This window comes from Bos taurus, chromosome 5 (genome assembly GCF_002263795.3).
Source record: "Bos taurus isolate L1 Dominette 01449 registration number 42190680 breed Hereford chromosome 5, ARS-UCD2.0, whole genome shotgun sequence".
NCBI lineage: Eukaryota > Metazoa > Chordata > Mammalia > Artiodactyla > Bovidae > Bos > Bos taurus.
The window spans coordinates 114,077,411-114,098,642 of NC_037332.1; the positions used below are offsets into that span (position 1 = coordinate 114,077,411).

Sequence of the window (21,232 nt, forward strand, 5' to 3'; positions counted from 1 at the left end):
CGGAGTTCACTCAGACTCACGTCCATCGAGTCGGTGATGCCATCCAGCCATCTCATTCTCTGTCGTCCCCTTCTCCTCCTGCCCCCAATCCCTCCCAGCATCAGAGTCTTTTCCAATGAGTCAACTCTTCGTATGAGGTGGCCAAAGTACTGGAGTTTCAGCTTTAGCATCATTCCTTCCAAAGAAATCCCAGGGCTGATCTCCTTCAGAATGGACTGGTTGGATCTCCTTGCAGTCCAAGGGACTCTCAAGAGTCTTCTCCAACACCACAGTTCAAAAGCATCAATTCTTTGGCACTCAGCCTTCTTCACAGTCCAACTCTCACATCATACATGACCACAGGAAAAACCATAGCCTTGACTAGACGAACCTTTGTTAGCAAAGTAATGTCTCTGCTTTTGAATATGCCATCTAGGTTGGTCATAACTTTCCTTCCAAAGAGTAAGCGTCTTTTAATTTCATGGCTGCAGTCACCATCTGTAGTGATTTTGGAGCCCAGAAAAATAAAGTCTGACACTGTTTCCACTGTTTCCCCATCTATTTCCCATGAAGTGATGGGACCGGATGCCATGATCTTCGTTTTCTGAATGTTGAGCTTTAAGCCCTAGAATGTGAAGTCAAGTGGGCCTTAGAAAGCATCACTACGAACAAAGCTAGTGGAGGTGATGGAATTCCAGTTGAGCTATTCCAAATCCCGAAAGATGATGCTGTGAAAGTGCTGTACTTACTATGCCGGCAAATTTGGAAAATTCAGCAGTGGCCACAGGACTGGAAAAGGTCAGTTTTGGAATTCCAATTCCAAAGAAAGGCAATGCCAAAGAATGCTCAAACTACCGCACAATTGCACTCATCTCACACGCTAGTAAAGTAATGCTCAAAATTCTCCAAGCCAGGCTTCAGCAATGTGTCAACCATGAACTTCCTGATGTTCAAGCTGGTTTTAGAAAAGGCAGAGGAACCAGAGATCGAGTGCCATAAAAAAATCCAAATAATCCTTTTGACCCAGAAGTTCCAGGAAGACTTGCTAAGGAAACAGTTGGGAAAATAAGAAAAAATGTTTTATACCCAGAACCACCTCTGGGTTCTGATGGCAAAATCAAACAAACAAAATAAGCAAACAGTGTGAGTGTCCAACCACAGCAGGGCGGCCAAGTCACCTACGGTAATACTGATGCCTGTTTGCTGACTATACTCACCAAGCACCAGCCGCTTCACTGCGCCATTCATCCTCACATACAACCTGGCGAGGCCGACAGCATGTTATTCCCGTGGCTGTCAGGGTGATGGGAACACCTCCCAGGACTGAGCGCCCTGGGGCTTGCACACTTCTCAGCTGCCTGGACACGATCACAGTTACTGCTCACAGCAGCATGTGAGACAGCTGCTCTTCACAACCTCCCTTTACCAACAAGACACTGAGGCTTGGAGATGTTAAGAACGTGTTCATGGCCACACCACACCCCTGCTAAGTCCATGGTCTCACCCCTGAGGCTCCAGCTGTTGTTCCCCGGGTCACTCAGCAGCTGACAGCAGAAGATGGCTGGGGGGACAGGAGCACCTGTTTGAGACCACGGGCTTTCTACCAGGAGCTGTTCCTCCGGCCGTGGACCGCAAACCCCCTCTGTTATGGGTTGAATTACATCCCTCCCAAGATGCTGAAGTCCTGACCCCCAGGACCGGTGAGGGTAACCTTTGCAGATAGATTACTGGCAGATGATCAAGTTAAGACAGGTCGGCAGGGTGCCCCCTAATCCAACAGGACTGTGTCCTTAGGAAGAGAGGACATTTGGACACAGATACAGGCATGCAGAGAACAAAAATGATGTGAAAACAGAGAGGAAAGTGATATACGTGCAAAGGCAAGCCCGAGGCTACCAGGAGAGACGGCAAAACAGGGCCTCCCTCCAAGCCTCATAGGAACTAACCCCACTGACACCACAGCTTCAGACTTTGAACCTCTAGAACTATGACAGAGCAAAGTTGTCTCGCTCAGGTCACCTAGCGCGTTCCTCTGTTACAGCAGCCGCAGGTTGTTAGTCACTGATCAAATGATGAGGCATCTAGGAAAATGGTGAAGACGAAGGCCAGGTACCTGATTGCAACTACAGGTAATCACACCGTCACACCCAGGCGCCTGAAGGCAAACACACCCGTGAAACTAAGATGCTTTCCAGTCTTTCTTTGTTGTTCTACATTTTCCCAATTGTACCCAGAAGGTTTGCATTACTCATAAATTTATACAACTGGCTTAAAAATATATGTATTTGAACTAGGAGAATCTGGAAGTATATAAGAATCCTTGTTATGGGCTGAATTATGTTTCTCCCTAATTTATGTGTTGAAGGTCTAACCCTAACCCTTAGAACATGGCTGTATTTATGATAGGACCTTTAAAAAGGTAATTACGTTGAAAATGAGTTGTTAGGATGGCTTCTACTCCAATATGACTGGTGTCCTTATAGGAAGAGATTAGGGCAAAGAGAGAGTGAGAGAGGGAGAAACACCAGATACATGCACGCATAGAGATGACCATGTGAACACACAGCAAGAAGGTGGCCATCTGCAAGAAACACCAGATACATGCACGCATAGAGATGACCATGTGAGCACACAGCAAGAAGTGGCCATCTGCAAGAAACACCAGATACATGCACGCATAGAGATGACCATGTGAACACACAGCAAGAAGGTGGCCATCTGCAAGAAACACCAGATACATGCACGCATAGAGATGACCATGTGAGCACACAGCAAGAAGTGGCCATCTGCAAGAAACACCAGATACATGCACGCATAGAGATGACCATGTGAACACACAGCAAGAAGGTGGCCATCTGCAAGAAACACCAGATACATGCACGCATAGAGATGACCATGTGAACACACAGCAAGAAGTGGCCATCTGCAAGAAACACCAGATACATGCACGCATAGAGATGACCATGTGAACACACAGCAAGAAGGTGGCCATCTGCAAGAAACACCAGATACATGCACGCATAGAGATGACCATGTGAGCACACAGCAAGAGGGTGGCCATCTGCAAGCCAAGGAGAGACCCTCAGATTAAAAACAAACCCACGAGCACCTTGTCCCTGGACTTCCAGTCTCCAGGACTGTGAGAAAATAAATTCTTGCACTGTAAGCTCCTCAAGCGTGCTATTTTGTTACAACAGTCCTAGCAAACCAATCATTGTGGTTTAGTCACTAAGTCATGTCGGACTTTGCAACGCCAGGGACTGTAGCCCTCCAGGGTCCTCTATCCATGGGATTTCCCAGGCAAGAATACTGGAATGGGTTGTCATTTCCTTCTCCAGGGGGTCTTCTCAACCCAAGGAACCAAAAGAGGATAAGCATTCCCACTGCACCCAACGTTACCAGGTGGAGTTGAGAAAGAGGCAGGGTGTGCCCAGTGGGCAGGGCACAGCTGAGTCGCTCACCCAGGCAGTTGTGTCCGTCGTGTGCCAGCATGAAGCCGTCAAAGCAGGTGCATCTGTAGTTCCCCGGGATGTTGATGCACTCGTGGACGCAGCCCCCGTTGTAGTGGTCATTCTCACACTCGTCGATGTCTGCAAAATGAGGCACGTGAGACGTGTCAGAGGAAGACCCCGAGGGTCCTCTTCCCCCCACCACTGAAGACACTGGGACATGAGTGGTTAGAGGATGACTCAACAGGTACTCACTAACTCAAGTCCTTGCTGGGGGCTGGAGAGCAGATCCAAAGGTTACAAAAATGAAGATCTTGGCTTTGGAAGGCGGTCAGCCACCAGCTTGGGGAGCAAGGTCACGTGGCAGGCATGTTTGGAGTGACTTTCAGATCCCCCGATGGTGAAGCAGGCAAGATTTCACACCCAGCTCTGGCCCCCTTGAAGCCTCTCAACACTAACAGCATGCAAGAACCCTATCTAAAATCCCCCCAAACTGGCTTTTTTCAGGCTATTTGAAAGTTGTCCAGAGTGGAGAGCTCATTACTTGTGAGAGAGGGTCTAAGAAATGAATGAACTTCTCATACCATCACAAAACCTAATTTCTAGAATGAGACAAAAGGCCGTATACTCCCCCCAGGGTTTTCTTCCAGATCTGAATTTCTACTGCTTTAGTTTCCTTGTTACAACAAAGACTTCTGTCTTATGAACAATGGCTAATAGCCTTCCTAAAGGTCACCCTTTTTGCCGTTCTAAGTGTTTCTCAACATTTCCCATCAGGGGTCAAAGAGCTATCAGTTCTGGAGTTCCAGAGAGATTCGAGAGGGCCTGGAGAGCTATAGCAGCGAGTCCAGTTAACATTCAATGAACCAGCCAAGTCCCAGGGATGACGCCATGTGTCATTAAGGCCCCAATCCCCACATTAACTATGAGGCACAGACCCCCATCATCCATATTCCAGTTTTACAAGGGAATCGAAGAAGCTGAGGCACAGCAAGGCCAAAGCCTTGCCAAGGGCCACACACCTCGACGCGTTATGTAAGTGGGATCCGAACCAGTGCAATCCCCCATCAGAACGAGGGGTACTGGTGGCCTTCAACCTACCCACCTCGAGCTCCACAGGCCCACGGAAAGATGGCAACCGGAAGCCTCTCACAGCAGAACCGGAAGTGTTCCCACAGCCTAATCGGAAGCAGGGATTTTTGATGAGCAGTTCCAGCTATGAAAGCCAGGAAGGGGCCACCCTTAAGAAGAGAGGGAACTCAAGGCACACCTGGCCGCTTCCACAAACGCCTGAGGGGTTGGTAAGGGGAGACACCCAGCTTTGTCCTCTTTCCACACGGTCCAGAGGACAGAGCTACACACAGTAGAGAAAGCCAAAAGGGCCAATTAATGTTCAGGGGTAGGTATGTCCCATCTGGAAGACAGAGCCTGCCTCATGTGGTCGTGAGCCCCCCGACTCTGGAGGTGACCAAGCACTGTCTGGACACCTGTCTGCCAGGAATGCTGCCAGCAGAGGAAATACTGCAGCCCTGAAAGTGCTAGAATACAGGGTCTGGGCTGTGCAGCATCCTCCTGGTAGCCACCCAGCCATGATGAGGGAAGAACAAGCAGCCTGGATCTGCAGAGGTGCAAGAGACAGGAGGCTTCCTGCCTGCAGAGGCCATCAGTGTCTGCTGGGAAGCAGGCTCAGTGCTGTAAATCATTTGAATTGCTTTCGATCATTATACTTAATGTACTAAGAAGTTTTAAATAACATTAAAGGCAGAGTATAAGATTTTGTGTTTGAAAGGGCACATGGATTTATAAAGACTCAGATATTGATTACCTCTCAATCTCTGCAGCTCCAACCTTTTGCCCGAGCCCCAGATATACCAATCTAACTACCTCTCCCCCTAGATCGCCCACATTCACTCCAAAGGCAATATGGCCCAACTTTAATTCATCAACCTGCACTTCCGTGGGGTTCTCCATCCCAGTAAATATTGTTATCCTTTCACTTCTCCACTGACATCTAATCAGCTACCAACATGTGAATCTTCTACACTCTTAACACGGGTGCAGTCTGTGAACTGGTCACCCATTTCTACTACTTATAAACATGGCACCATCTCTCAGCTGATCCAAACCAGCATCTCCTAGACTATTGCCTCCTTCCTTTCTTCCATTCATGCAGGTGACTCAGGAGAAGGTGGCCTGGTCCCAACTCTGGGGGTGGAGCCTCGTCAGTCTAATCAAACAATATATGGAATTAATGGCTGTTATTGGTCCCAGGGTGGGCATGTGACTTAGGCTGGATCAGTCAGACTGACGGGAAGGAGTTTTATTTCATATTGGGTAGAAGTTGTTCCCTCTCACTTTGTACCTCAGTATGTAGGTATCTGTTCCTGAAACATACACTAACCGTCTGGAGTAGGTATTTTAACTCCATTTTATAGTTGAGCAAACTAAAGTGCAGGGAGGTAATTGCTCAAGGTCACATAGTAAGGTAGGGCAAGGATCAAAACAAAGTCTTGCTGTTTACAAAGCCCATGTCTTTTCTAGTGGAGGTGATGGAATTTCAGGTGAGCTATTTCAAATCTTAAAAGATGATGCTGTTAAAGTGTTGCACTCAATATACCAGCAAATTTGGAAAACTCAGCAGTGGCCACAGGACTAGAAAAGGTCAGTTTTCATTCCAATCCCAAAGAAAGACAATACCAAAGAATGTTCAAACTACTGCACAATTGCACTCATCTCACATGCTAGCAAAGTAATGCTCAAAATCCTCCAAGCCAGGCTTCAACAGTATATGAACCATGAACTTCCAGATGTTCAAGCAGGATTTAGAAAAGGCTGAGGAACCATACATCAAATTGCCAACATCCATTGGATCATCAAAAAAGCAAGAGTTGCAGAAAAACATCTACTTCTGCTTTATTGACTATGCCAAAGCCTTTGACTGTGTGGATCACAACAAACTGTGGAAAATTCTTCAAGAGATGAGAATACCAGACCACCTGACCTGCCTCCTGAGAAATTTGTATGCAGGTCAACAAGCAACCGTTAGAACTGGACATGGAACAACAGACTGGTTCCAAATCAGGAAAGGAGTACGTTAAGGCTGTATATTGTCACTCTGCTTATTTAACTTATATTCAGAGTACATCATACAAAATGCTGGGCTGGATGAAGCATAAGCTGGAGTCAAGATTGCTGGGAGAAATATCAATAACCTCAGATATGCAGATGACACCACCCTTATGGCAGAAAGTGAAGAGGAACTAAAGAGCCTCTTGATGAAAGAGGAGAGTGAAAAAGCTGGCTTAAAACTCAGCATTCAAAAAACTAAGATCATGGCATCCGGTCCCATCACTTCATGGCAAGTAGATGGGGAAACAATGGGAACAGGGACAGACTTTGTTTTCTTGGGCTCCAAAATCACTGCAGATGGTGACTACACCATGAAATTAAAAGATGCTTGCTCCTTGAAAGGAAAGTTATGACCAACCTAGACAGCATATTAAAAAGCAGAGACATTTCTCTGCCAACAAAGGTCTGTCTAGTCAAAGCTGTGGTTTTTCCAGTAGTCATGTATGGATGTGAGAGTTGGACTATAAAGAAAGGTGAGTGCCAAAGAATTGATGCTTTTGAACTATGGTGTTGGAGAAGAGTCTTGAGAGTCCCTTATCTATCTACCTTGTGCTGAAGAAGAATAAATGAAGGTTGAAGAATAAGGGAAAGCTGGTGAATGTATGCAGAGATACGATTGGTAAGTTCAGCACAGTTACAAAAGGAAGGCCATAAATATGGCTCTGAGCCTCCTAGAAGCCAAGGCAAGGAGGAAAACACAATCAGTTACAGAGTCACCACATCCATAAAATTCAATTGCACAAACTGTTTTAAGACGTTGTCTGAGAAAGATGTCTTTCCCCAGTTAAGACAATCATACACCCAAATTTGCCTGGCAAAGCTCTGGTTTATGCCTGTTGTCTGATAATTGCTAATAGCAACCTTTCTACTATCAAAATGATAAACTATTTGATCACCATACACATAAGGCATTATAAGGAGATTGCTTTTTATAAAGAGATTGATTGGATAGTCAATATGACAACTCTAGGACTTCCCTGGCAGAGTGGTTAGGACTCTGTGCTTTCATTGCAGGGGACACAGGTTCAATCCCTGATCAGGGAACTGAGATCCTGAAAGCTACGAGGAGCAGACAAAAAATAGTAATAAATAAATAAACTAAAAATGAACTTAAACTCTACCCTTTCCCTTCCTTTGACTCCCAATAGTGTAGGCCACAGTGGATGCTAATGCCCTGAGGAGAGCAGTGTCTACTGTTCACATTTCTTCTTTTAATCCATTCCCAAAAGATTCCCCCAGATCCGAGCACTTAGAATGATCAGCTCTTCTCCAATCACCAGCCCTGGAGTGCTCCCACAGGCTTCTGGGGCCAACCTGCTTTACCTGCCCATCCAGAATCCTGAATGGAGAACCATCTGCTCAGAGATCAAACCTCCCCTGATTTTCTGTATCTTTGCCTTGAATTTTTGTTTTTTAAAATCATGCGAGCCTCACCCTTTAATGCATGAGAGATAAACACATAAATAAACAAACAAAAACTCTGCCAAAGCAAGTAGGTTTATTGTAAAAACCGTATCCAAGAGCCAGCAGCCCCAGAGGAGGTCCCGCAGGCCTCCAAGATGCCCATCAGTCTCAGGCCACTTAAAAAATATTTTTATTGAAGTCCTGAATACTCACTGGAAGGACTGATGCTGAAGCTGAAACTCCAATACTTTGGCCACCTCATGTGAAGAGCTGACTCATTGGAAAAGACCCTGATGCTGGGACAGATTGGGCGCAGGAGGAGAAGGGGACGACAGAGGATGAGATGGTTGGATAGCATCACTGATTCAAGAGACATGAGTTTGAGTCAACTCTGGGAGTTGGTGATGGACAGGGAGGCCTGGTGTGCTGCAGTCCATGGGGTCGCAAAGAGTTGGACATGACTGAGTGACTGAACTGAACTGAACAGTTGATTTACAATGTTGTTAATTTCTGCTGTACGGCAAAGTGATATATATGTATATATACATTCTTTTAAAATATTCTTTTCCATTCTGGTTGATCACAGAATACTGAATATAGATCTCTGTGCTATACAGCAGGACCTTGTTGTTCGTCCATTCCATATATACTAGCTTCCATCTGCTAACCACCGTCTCCCTCTCCAGCCCTCCCCCCAGGCTCCTCCCCCTTGGCAACCACCAGTCTGTTGTCTATGTCGGATCACTATTTCAGGACTGTTAAAGCTAGAGAATGAGGGACAGGCAGATGGAGTGGGGAGAGGGTGAAGGAATGGAGGGGGGCAGAGCCAAGCTCTCTAGTTATTTAATCTTTTTTTTAAATTTGAAGTGTAGTTGATTATGATATTGGGTTAGTTTCAGCTGCACAGCAAGGTGATTCAGTTATATATTTTCAGATTATTTCCCATTATAGGTTATTACAAGATACTGAATGTAGTCCCCTAAGCTACATGGTAAGTCTATTGCTAATCTGTTTTATGTTCAGTAGTTTGTATCTGTTAATCCTACACCCCTAATTCCTTCCTTCCTCCTTTGACGACCGTAAGTTCGTTTTCTATGTACATGAGTCTGCTTCTGTTTTGCATATAGATCCATTTGTATTATCTTTTAGATCCCACACATAAGTGACATCATATTCGTCTTTCTCTGTTTGACTCACTTCATTTAGTATGACACTCTCTAGCCCCACGCTTGTTGCTGCAAATGACAATGTTGCGTTCTTTTTGATGGCTGAGTAATGTTCCGTTGTACTGTGCTGGCGTGGCCAGCCCAACATACGCACTGCATCTCCTTAAACCACGTATCTGTTGATGGATGCTTGGGTTCTTTCCATGTCTTGGCTATTGTAAATGGTGCTGCTGTGAACATAAGGGTGCATGTATCTTTTCAAATTATACTTTTGTCTGCTTATATATCCAGGAATGGGATTGCCAGCTCATATGGCCACTTTATTTTTAGTTTTCTGAGGAACCTCCGTACTGTTTTCCATAGTGGCCGCACCAGTTTACATTTCCATTAACAGTGTGGGAGGGTGCTCTTTCTCTATGCCCTCTCCAGCATTCACTACTTGTAAACTTCTGGTTGATGGCCATTCTGACCAGTGTGAGGTGATGCTTCATTGTGGTTCTGATTTGCATTTCTAATAATTAGCAACGTGGAGCATCTTTTCACGTGCCTGTTGGCCATCTTTCTTGGGGAAACATCTATTTATATCTCCTGCCCATTTTTTGATTAGGTTATTCTCATTATTTTGGATGTTGAGTTATATGAGCTGTTTGTATATTTTGGAAATTGAGCCCTTGTTAGTCGCATCATTTGCAAATATTTTCTCCCATTCCATACTTTGTCTTTTTGTTTAGTTTATGGTTTTCTTGGCTGTGCAAAAACTTTTAAGTTTGAGTAGGTCTCATTTGTTGATTTTCACTTTTATTTCTTTTGCTTTGAGAGACTGGTCCAGATATTTATTCTCAAAGGGCTGTTGTGAGTTTGTGTCCCTCAAAAGAGGTGTTGATGTCCTAACCCTCAGTACCTGTGAATGTGACCTGATTTGGAAATAGGATCTTTGCAGATGTAATCAAGCTTTAGATAAGGTTGTAGGGAGTACGGGCTTCCCAGGTGGCGCTAGTGGTAAAGAACCTGCCTGCCAAAGCAGGTGACATGAGACATGAGTTTGATCCCTGGGTTGGGAAGATCCCCTGGAGGAGGGCATGGCAACCCATTTCAGTATTCTTGCCTGGAGAATCCCATGGACAGAGGAGCCTGGCGGGCTACAGTCCATGGGGTCACAAAGAGTTGTACGTGACTGAAGCCACTTAGCGTGCATGCGTATTGGAGTCAGATGGGCCTAATCCAAGACTGGTGTTCTTCTAAGAAGGAAATTTGGATAAAGACGCACAGAGAGGATGTTCAGGAAGAAAGGAAGAAACCATGTGAAACACAGCCCCACAGGGAGGACGGCTCCGGGGCCGCAGAAGCGAAGAGCACAGGGGTGAAGCGGTGTGGGAGGTCCGTGTGGCCACTGCTTCCCTTGTCCTGATGCCAAGGCTGAGGCCCAGCATGGTTGCAGACCTGGTCTTCCCAGGAAGGGGAGCGAGGGACTGCATTCAGATGCAGGCTCTATTCCTATTAGAGCTACATCCTCAAGGTGCTTTATGCTTCAAAAAGTTATTAAGGAGAAAGTTGGGGAAGAGACATCGTGTGCATCATCGTATTTATTTCCAAGGTCCGTACCTGCTCCTGAGGTTAAGAGGTAGTGACAGAGATGTTCATATCAGAGAAAGTGGCCAGGACAAAGCTCCAACCTGAGTGTTCAGGAATAGAAGGCCAACAGCTCGCCCCAAACATCCCTACTTCTTCTCCAGCTTGGATTTTTTTTTTTTTTTTTAATGAGAACTCAAGTTCCAACAGAAAACAGCTTCCAACATCCAACAGAGCAGAGAAAAACAGCACAGGGAGCTGCTCATTATAGGATTTTAAAAGGTCATGCAATTCCACTTTTCCTTTATTAAAATGGCAGCACGCACACACGATTCCACAGCTGTAGTTACGTGCCAACAGCACTGGCCTGGACTCGAGTGGGAAGAGTTTGTTTTTTTTTTTTTTAATTCAAAATTGATTCTTGCTGCCCCATAAAATATACATTTATTCTGTAGTGCCTCGGTTCGAAGAGAGTCTACAACAATGAGTCAGAGATTCTTCTCATTTCAATACCATTTAGGGCATTTTAGTTCTAAAAATCAGGACTGACCGGAAAGGTTCTCCAAATGAGGATTTTTAAAGTACCCTACTGGCCACTCTCAGAAATCATTACTGAACACATCTCCCCGTTTCCCCTCGAAATTGGCATTTTTCTCAACATTCCTTGCAGACAGCGGAGAGCAAACGCTCTAACAAAGAACTCTTCGCTGGCTGGGCGCTAACACGTCTTCTCCTTTGTCTGGGGCTTTAGGAAAAACCGTGCACTCCTTAGATCAGGCAACCATTCTGGGAGAGATGTATGGCTTAGGAAGTTGAGTCCTTATTGGTGAATAAATCTTAATCCGGTTTGTTGGCTAATTACATTCGCGGGAAGGTGGTTCCGCAGGGCCGCCCAGCAGGAAGGATTAAGCCCCCCGTCTCCGGTGGCACAGGGTTAAGCTCTGGGTTTGTAATGACTGAGTAATGAGACCCGCTCTCGGCAGACTCCTGGCATCCATCGATCAGGTTTCCCTTCTGCCGAGACAATGCCAGAAGTGGGCCCAGCAGTTAATTATGGGAAAGGTCAAAGGTCATGCAAAACCAACACAAATCTATATACTTTTTCATTCCTAACGGCACACAATGACCATGGCTCAGCCAGAGGGTGGGAAGGTCCTCCCCCCAGCCAACCCATGATCCAAGGTAACCATGGGGTTGAGCTGTGGGCTGACCTCTCCCAGTGGCCTGCACGGCTTCGGGCCTCCACGGCTTCGGGCCTCCATGTTTTTGCTCACGCTGTTTTCCTCTGCCCAGAGCTCACAGACATCCATGCCCTTCCACAGACCAAGCGTCCGCATCACTGCCCGCTCTGAACTCTTGCAAATTGCCTGGCAGACGCGGGGGGGGCACTTCGCCCCACCTTCTGGGCCCCGCGGCTCCCTGAAAGGACACTCATTGCTGTCACTTGCTATTACGTGTCCTTCGGGGCTGCGACTTCCACGGGGCAAGAACCGTGTCCTGGTGAGCTGCAGGTTCAGCAGTAGCAGCATGTCTCCCCAAAGTCTGCTTGGCATTGAACGAATGAGTAGCCATCTCGATCGAAGCCCTCATGGACGTGTGAGGCTGTATGCAGGCCCTTGGCTCTGAGCACCCTAAGAAGTGGGTATGAACACCTTTATTTGACAGCAAGGGAAACCAAGGCTCAGAGGTGTTGCTGCCCTGCCCGAGGTCACACAGCTAATATAAGGGGAGCCAGGAAGTGGGCCAGGCCATCAGACTTTGGAGAATGCTTTCTCAGTCACAAAGGGCCACATTTTGTGGGCTTCCATTTATATGACTTCTGCAGAAGAGCCAAAAGTATTGAGACAGAAAGCAGATTAGTGGTTTCTGGGGACTGGGAAGCTGGGGAGTGATGGTTAAGGGGCACAGTGTTTCTTTTTGGAGTAATGAAGAGGGTCTAAATTTGGTTTTGGTGATGGGTACACAAGTCTGTAAATATACTAAAAGGCACTGAATTGTATTCTTTAAGTGGGTGAGGGTATAGTACATGGATCATATCTCATTAAAGCTGTTTTTCTCAGTTAATGCTGTCAGTGTTCTCGTACATCATGCTGGGGAGTCTCGGGGGCTCGGCCTGGGTGCAGGCACTCACTGTGAACTGACCCTGAGTATCCTCTGCTCTGTGTGGGCTCATGGTGAGCTTTGTGGCTCCCAAGTATCAGGCTGGGACTTGCCTACTGAACCCCAAGGGCCAGTTAATTACTCCCTTTCTCCCTCCCAAACCCTCTGGACCCTTCGCTGTTCCCAAGTTCTGACATCAGGCCTAGCGGATGCCCAAGCAACCTGGATGGTGGGGAGCGGCCTTCTCAGAGTGTTCAAGATGGGAATGAGGGGCTGCCAGCTCAGAGCTGAGGCTCCTGCTGCTCCCTTGCCAATCAGAAGCACAGTCATTCTCCCACCCCCATTACCAAAAAGGCAGGGGGGACGCCCCAGACCCTGAGACTTCAGGCTCTGAGGGGGTGCTCCACAGACCCAACCTGTGAACTCAACAGAAGGATGGTCAGAAATACAGTTGCCCAAGAGCCTGAGCCACCACTTGGAACAGGCAGGCTGGGGTCCCAGAGCTCCTCCAGTGCACCCCTGGATTTGATAAAGGGATAACTGAACCCAGAGAGGGGGACTGAAGAGCTGACCATATCGGCAGGTTGGGGCTGAACCCGAGACCCACAGCTCAGGCTTCTCCCCCTAAGCCCACAGGCTGCCCTCTGGGCTCCGGAGGCTCAGGAGCTGGCCTGGAGCACTTTGATTTTACTCCCTTTCTCTCCAGGTCCCCAGTGGAGTTGCTCCCTAATCGTCATGCCAGTAACGGCAAGGCTGACTGCCCACCGTCTTCTAATGGCCCGCAGCTACAGCCAAGCAGGAAGGGCTTCACTCTCCCCGTCACAGAAAGAGACACCGAGGCTCAGAGAACTGAAGGGACGCATGCTAGATCGCCCAGTTAGGAAGTGGCAAAGCCAAGACTGGAAGCCAGGCAGGCTGGCGGCAGACTCCACCATCCTAACCTAGACACAGTCACCTGGAGAATGCCCCACGCTTCAGTGAATAGGGAGCCAGGGCCCATGGTCCTCACTAGGGATCAAGCCATCTCTCCAACTTCTGCCCTCTTGTCCCAGCACCTTCCTGTCCTCAGCCAGACCCTGGCCACGAGGAGCTGCCAGTCTAGACAGGAAGGATGACACAGACAAGGATGAACACGTCTCATGCAAGGACAGCCTTGCTCCCCCAGCACTCTGGTCTGGCCAGGCCTGCCCGTGGGGCTGTCAGTGCCCACAGTCCTGCCAGAGCCCACCTCACAGACTGAGCCCAAACTGGGCGCCATCGTAGCAAGGAGCACCCTGAAGATAGAGCTGCCCACTGTGGGGCTCAAAAGAGGCCTGAGTTTGCAGTCAGCACACTAAGGCCCATGGAGAAGGAAATGACAACCCACTCCAGTATTCTTGCCTGGAGAATCCCATGGAGGGAGGAGCCTGGCAGGCCATGGTGCACAGGGTCGCAGACAGTCGGACACGACTGAAGCGACTAAGCACGCACTCTAAGGCCCAAGAGGTCCACAGACCTGCCCAAGGTCACCTAGGCGGGCGCCCAGGTCTCCACGGACCTACATCCAGCCCTGCTCCCCTCGACTCAAAGGGCAGGAGGTCCAGACAGAGGTGGGGGGCGGGGGGAGGGGTCTCTGGGAGAGGGTAGTGCCTCTGGGCACCCCCGGAGGGAGTGGAGGCTGAGCTGCAGCAGCGGCCGTTATTAATAGGGCAGCAAGTCCACGCTGGCCAGCTGGGGTTTTCCCCTCTCTCCTCCCAGGGGCTGCAGCCCTGGCCCATCTGGAAGAGCCCCTCCAAGCACCCCTCCGAGACCCCCTGACCTTGCCTGCACACACGAGCCCTCCAGCCCTCTTTGTCTCAAGGCCTTTGGGGAAGGCCACCATCCACTTCAGTAGCATTCAAAGGCCAACAAGGCCCGTGGTTTATTTTCTTAGAAATAATGGTTTTTGCTGGTTAGCATTCCTCGGATGGAAAAACAAATATAGCCACTGTAATAAGAAGCGGCCAAGAGGAGGCTAGAGGGCCTAGAGGAAGGGACGGAAGGAGGCCTACTGCCCTGGGGGTGGGGGGGTGGGTGCTCAGAGATGGGGTGGGGGTGGGGGCAGAGGCCCTCTATCCCTAGGAGAAATGGGGATTTAGAGAAAAAAGAAAGCTTGATCGCAGGCACTCGTGCCTATAGCCAGGCGGCTGTCCCTCTCCCAGCCCCCACTCGGCGCCCACCGGGTGAGACAGGTGCCCCCCATCCCACACGATGGGAGGAAGGCTAAGTCACCTGCTGCACTCACTGAGTCGGCAGGGATAAAATCAGACCTCGGCATCCTTGAGACACACGTGTTCCGGGACCATCAGAGCTGGAAGGAGTGTCAGAGACCCCCTCTGCCTTCCTAACTTAGCCCAGATGACCGCCTCTCCAGGGAGCCCTTTCAGACTTCCCCCTCCCCCAGCAGTGCTGGCCCCTGTCCTTCTCGCCCCACTGAGTCTGGTCTGTATTTCCACGGCTGTACTTACCACGCCCTGTTAACGATCACGTCTTTCCCGATCTGTCTCTCCCCTGAATGGGGAGATCGGGAAAACAGGTCGTGGCCCCGGCCCCGAGCTCGGCACGGAGTAGGTGCTCAGTGAACAGTTTCCATCCTGAACTGAATCTGGTCCAGTGGACACATTCTACACCCGGGCAAACCGAGGCTTAGGGAAGCAAATGCCTCTTCGTGCTTCGATGCCAACGATACAAGCTCTTAACTTTTCCTCCCCAAAATGGACCAGGGCTCCAAGAAGCCTCAGCTCCACAGCAGATCTAGGACCAGTTGCAAGCCACGCTGCCTAATTGCTAGCTGACAGCAGCTTGGAATTTTAAGTCACATCCGATTTCTTCCTGCCCGCTGGTCTGCCGGACTCCAGCGCTTTCATCTTCAGCAGGGCACACGTTAGCATGCATAATTGCACGTTTTAAGACTCGAAGAAGAATTTCCCCTCCTCCCCCCCTCCCAGCCCACCTCTGAACTGCCTTTGCTGGCCTCCCAAAAAAGCAGAATTGTATCTGGAGTTTCAGTAAAGAGTGTAATAATGATGAAAATGATTTAATAAGGTCATAGACATTATTTCCTCAGAAGGCCAATTGGTCTCAAGGTTTTTTTGTTTTTTTTTCTGATGTTAAACTAAATGGATCACTGGGTGTGTTATTAAGAGTTTTGTTAAAACACTTAATAGCATGGCCTGTAATCTACCTAACTTCAGTGACTGACAAGTAGGCCCCAGGGATATAAAATTCAGGAAGTGACTATTTACATGCATTACTTACATGCTAATTTTGTGATCTCCGATGCCCATAAGGCTGTCATTTTTTTCCTTTTCACAGAAAACGGAAAATAGTAATATATTTGATATACTGTGGCCAAAACAAAAAGCTATTTCCCCCAAGAGTTTTAATTATGACGTTTTGGAAAAGGTCCGAGTTGGAACTTGCAAGTGGAAGAAAGCACTTGAATAAATGGTTTAAGAAATTAAGTACACGTAGAAGGGGCGATGTGCACTGCTGTTGCAGACTAAACAGTGATGATCAGGAGGGTCTCAGTTATTTAAACAAGCCATTTGAGGGTGGTTCGCTCCACGTTTGGGACCTGGTCCTGATTATAAATGAGAGCTTTTCATTAAGATTAGCAAGACCCAATTCAAGCTATAATTTGGTCCTTTTCCTTAGCACATGTCTATGAAAACAAAGCAATTAAAGTTAAATGAGTTGAAGCATTTAAAGGGACTGAAATGCCCCCTCCTCACCCCCGGCCTGCCCCCTCGACAGAAAGAGTACAAACAGGCCCGACTAATTCAGACCAGGAGGCCAGCACAGGGCTGGCCCTGGCAGCTCCCTGAAGGTCCATGCACAGCGTGCCTGGTGGGGGTGGGGAATGCAGCAGCTTAGCTAAATGAAGAAGGATGGGGAGACAGAATGTGCAAAGGCCCTGGGGTGGGAAGGAGCCGGCAAACTGGAGGGCCTATAAAAGGACAGTGGTGCTGGGGGAAGTTAGGGAGGAAAAGATACAGAGAACGACCGCATTCAAAACGGTCAGCTAGCTGAGGAATGTCTCCAGCGGCCCAGGCTCATGAGGCCTGGCTCAGAAGAGCTGACGGAGGCAAGGGGGAGTGTGAAAAGGTCTCTGAGGCCCCCCTGACACTCCATAGCTAAGGCTGTTGGGGGCCTGGGCCACTGCTGGGACCTCATGGCTGACCGGGATCATAGTCTAGGCCCTTCTGTCCCTCAGCTGGGTGACCTGGTGAGAGACTAACCTTCCTGGGCCCCATCTCCTCAACCTAATTCTGCCACTGGTCCCAGCAGACATCCGTGGACTAGACCTCACGCCTTTCCAGACTTGGCTTCCTCATCCGTAAAACCTTCAAAGTGTGGGAGGCTCTAGGAGACCTTTCTTGATACCCCTCAGACATGGGCAATAGTCATTCACCTCATCCACCAGTGCCAGCTCTAGGCCCAACCCTAAGTGAAGTCACACAGGTCATGGCAACCCCGTGTGACAGGAACTCCAAAGGAGTGATGCTCATTGGTGACAGCTGACCTGTTTGGGGCAGCAGGGAAGGCTTCCTGGAGGAGGTGACCACTGCAACTCATCCATCCACCAATTCACCCAACAGATGTCTCCCAATCCCTGTGCCAGGCCTGGTGTTGGGTTCTAGGCATCAGAGCTGAAAGGTAACAGACCCTGACCTTGAGGAGCCCACATTCCAGGAGGAGACCTGGGAACCATTAAGCCAGAGTGAAGTGGGCTAAACAGAGGTTTTGTGGGGCTGGCAAAGCCAACAAAGAGGGGCAGTCATCTATAAAACTCGGGGGCTGCCTTAGAGGCCCTTTAAAGCTCATTCCAACTCTGCATGTCCGTGAACTCACCTCGAGTGACTTCAGACACTGTCAGATGAGAACCATCGAGAAAACACTGGTTTATCCTCAGCCTTGCTCAGGGTCTTTCCCAGCTGTCTGAGACCCCTCAGTCTGCCTACAGCAAGCCCCCTGCCGGCGGTAAGCTGATCACATGTGGCCCCAGGCTGCTCCCCGGACACACCGCGGCTGCGTGTGCAGACACACCGCCATCATCACATGTGCACATGACCACGTGGCAAGATGGCCTTGAACACGTGGTGAGAAGCCATCCCCGGAACGGGGGGGGGGGGTCTGCTTGCTTCAGGCACCGGGTTTGCTAAAGGGTTTTCCTCCGGCAGCAGGAGTTTCAAGGCAACAGTTATGGGGCTCAGTTGGCCCCACTTGGGAGGCAGGGCGCGGTCACAGGCTGACCTCTTCCTGTGAAGAGTGAGGGAGGCTGTGGAAGGCGCCTTCTCTGGGCCTGCTAAGACCCTGTCCTCTCTGTTTACCACAGTAAACAGCAAAACCTTTCAGATCTCTAGGACAAGGGAACTCATTTCTTCCCAAACTCCAACACCAGCCTCTGCAAACCCCACACCAGCTCAGGACCTGCAGATGAAGGGGCCCAGGGAAGGAAAGCAGGTTTGATTGACGTCTGCTACAGGAGAAGGTGCCAGCAAACGGTCTGCCGCGCCTGAGGTTTAGTGCACGCTAAATCATTCTGGGCATGTCCGACTCTTTGGGACCCCATGGCCTGTAGCCCTAGAGGCTCCTCTGTCCATGGGATTAATCTTAACCCAGGCAAGATTACTGGAGCGGGTTACCATTTCCTCCTCCAAGGGATCTTCCTGACTCAGGGATCGAATCTGTGTCTCTTATGCCTCCTGCTTTGGCAGGTGGGTTCTTTACCACTAGCGCCACCTGGGAAGCCCCCATTTACACCATGGAAACCACCAATGGTACATGACAGAGCTTTGATGATGACGATGGGAGCAGATAACAATGCTGACAACGACATGGGTAACAGTACTACCCCCTGGGTGCTGAGCGCCTACTGTATGCTGAGTGCCCACTGTCAACCAGACACTGAGGTTGCCAGGGCTCTGGTACCCTACCCCAGGGGTCTCCAACCTCCGGGATCAAATGCCTGGTGACCGCAGGTGAAGGTGATGTCACAATGATAGAAGCAAAGTGCACAATAACTGCAATGCGTTTGAATCATCCCCAAATCATCCCTCCCCGTCCACGGAAGAACTGTCTTCCAGGAAACCGGGCCCTGGTGCCAGAAAGGCTGGGGAGAGCTGATGATTTCATTCAGTCTTCAGGAGGTCTTAAGACAGATTAGGTGTTAGCCAGGGCATAAAAGGAGGGAAAGGAGCTCCATGAAGGGGAAACATCTGAGCTGGGTCTCAGAAACACGACTGGCCTGGTGTGTGTATGTGTGGCCAGGGCACAAGGGCATCCGAGCTTCAGATGAGGCCAGAGGCTAGAGCCAGGCTGGAGAGACTGAAGCACACTCACAGCTTTGTTCTCTTTTATCCTCATACTGGGGCCATCAGGCCCCCAGAGCCAGTGACCGGGACCCCCACCCTGGGGGGTTCCACTCAAGCAGAGTGGGAAGCTATTCTGGACTCTGCAGGACTTCAGGGCAACAGGTAGGGCACAAAACGTGGGCATCCTGGGCAAGGGACAGCGGGGGGCGGGGGTGGGCCACCTCAGGAGCTGGGCTGGAGGAGGAACAGGCTGGGTCAGCGGCTTCAACTGGTGGATACAGGGGTCACCTTGGGAAGCCCCCAGCCAGAGGGCAGAGCAAAAGATAAGAAGAAAACAGCGTCTCACATGTGCCAGCCAGAACCACCAAGCTCATGCCCAGGCCTAACAGCAGCCGGCCTGCTCTATCTGCCTCCAGCCTGGCCTCCTTCCAGAGGTCTGTGGATAGGCGCCAGCTCCCCGCTCTGGCTTCTGGGCCTTAAGCAAGGCCAGGGCTGTGGCCAAACTGGGCATGATCCAGGACAGGGTCATCTATCTGGCACTCAGCCTTAAGTAGATGCCCAACAAATGAGATGGATAAACAATACCGGCATCCTGAGGAGGCACAGCGTGTTCCCTACAAAACCCAGCTCCTATAAAAACCTAGGAGCAGGCACCCACCTTGCTTACCTAGTACAAGTCTCAGGTTTTGAAAATGGAAGCTGGCAGGGCTCAGGGAGAAGACAATGAGATGACAGAGAGCTTTGGGCAGGAATTAAGGGGCCTGGGTATGAGTCGCAGCCATGCCCTTGTGAAACAGGGTTTGGGGGGGAACCTTGCAGAAGTGACTTCTCCAATAGAGCCTCAGTTTTCCTCATCTGTGAAGCGGGGACAGACAGGGAAGCCTTGGATCCTGATTCTCAACCAGGGCTGTACATCAGTCTTGGAAGAGAGCCGTCTCTGGCCCCCTGATGCTGGGTCGTGTGCCAGACCCTTGGAGACAGAATGACCAGAGACCTTCTTGGACAAATGCTCCCAAAGGCTCTGTCCAGCTTGGGAAGTCCCCTCCAAAGACAGTGAAGAGTGTTCTTGCCTCTGACTTTCAGCCTGCCGAGTTTCTAGGGCCATACGCTCAAACCAGCATCCCAGGTGCCGGGAAGGAAGGCTAGATAGACAGACAACACCAGTCTCTGCCCACGCTCGTATCATCGACGCAGGAGACCTGAGCCAACCCCACAGGCGCTGTGGCTGCTCCTGCGAAGCTCCCTTGGGGAAGCTACACAGGATATACAGGTAGCTTTGGATTTGAAACTAGGGAGCTTGGGGTCTACAGTTCATGGGGTTCTCACAGCTAGTATACTGGAGTGGTTTGCCATTCCCTCCTCCAGAGAGAATGGGGGTGACAGAGGATGAGATGGTTGGATGGTATCACCGACTCAATGGACATGAATTGGGCAAACTCCGGGAGATGGCGAGGGACCGGGAGAGGCCTGGCATGCTGCAGTCCACGGGGTCGCGAAGTGTCCGACACGACTTGGCGACTGAACAACAACCACCCTGGGGGTCACCCCAGGCCTCTACCCCATATACATCTGGTCAGGGACAGATGGACAAATACACCATCCAGTGCTCCACCTCAATTTCTCATTAAATAGAAACTCCAAAAGTTTCAAACTCAAGGAGAGTTAAATACTCCTCGACCTCCAAAGGAAGCAGCCCAGGTTCCAGGGCAGCCTGCAGCCTCCCTGCCAGGGCTGACCGAGGCCACCTGCAAGGGCCGTGGGGGCTGTGGGTCTGGCCCGAGGGCTGGGCCGGGCTCACCTTCACACTGCCGGCCTTCCCCCTTGTAGCCTGGCTTGCAGAGGCATTTGTAGGACTTGGGCGTGTTCTGGCAGATGGCATCAATGTGGCAGTCATCTGTGCCCTCCGAGCACTCGTCCACGTCGACAGCCCCTGCTGGGGTGGGGGAACAACGGGTGAGGTGTGGCTGGGACGTGGGCAGCCAGTGCGGGGCAGGGAGTTCCTTTTGCCTCCCGCCCCACCATGGTCCCTGGGGTAATTAACAGGAAGAGCTGTCACACGACCACCTGGAGTGACAGGTGGTGACTGGTAGCATCTTTGGGG

The 21,232-nt window shown here is 49.8% G+C and overlaps 1 protein-coding gene and 1 long non-coding RNA gene across 3 annotated transcripts in view; one reads left to right on the top strand and one right to left on the bottom strand.

Moving 5' to 3' along the window:
* SCUBE1 (signal peptide, CUB domain and EGF like domain containing 1) overlaps nt 1-21,232 on the bottom strand; it is a 131,006-nt gene that overhangs the window by 105,752 nt on the left and 4,022 nt on the right. For both annotated transcript variants that reach the window (XM_024992818.2, XM_024992819.2), the window contains exons 2-3: nt 20,930-21,064; nt 3,441-3,569 (exon numbers count right to left, since the gene is read on the bottom strand). In XM_024992818.2, the coding sequence (XP_024848586.1) occupies nt 3,441-3,569; nt 20,930-21,064 (264 nt within the window). The remainder of the gene's footprint in view (nt 1-3,440; nt 3,570-20,929; nt 21,065-21,232) is intronic.
* Nucleotides 18,687-20,774, top strand: LOC132345367 (uncharacterized). Its single transcript, XR_009494708.1, has 2 exons — nt 18,687-19,293; nt 20,215-20,774. It is a non-coding gene; the product is annotated as an uncharacterized lncRNA (long non-coding RNA).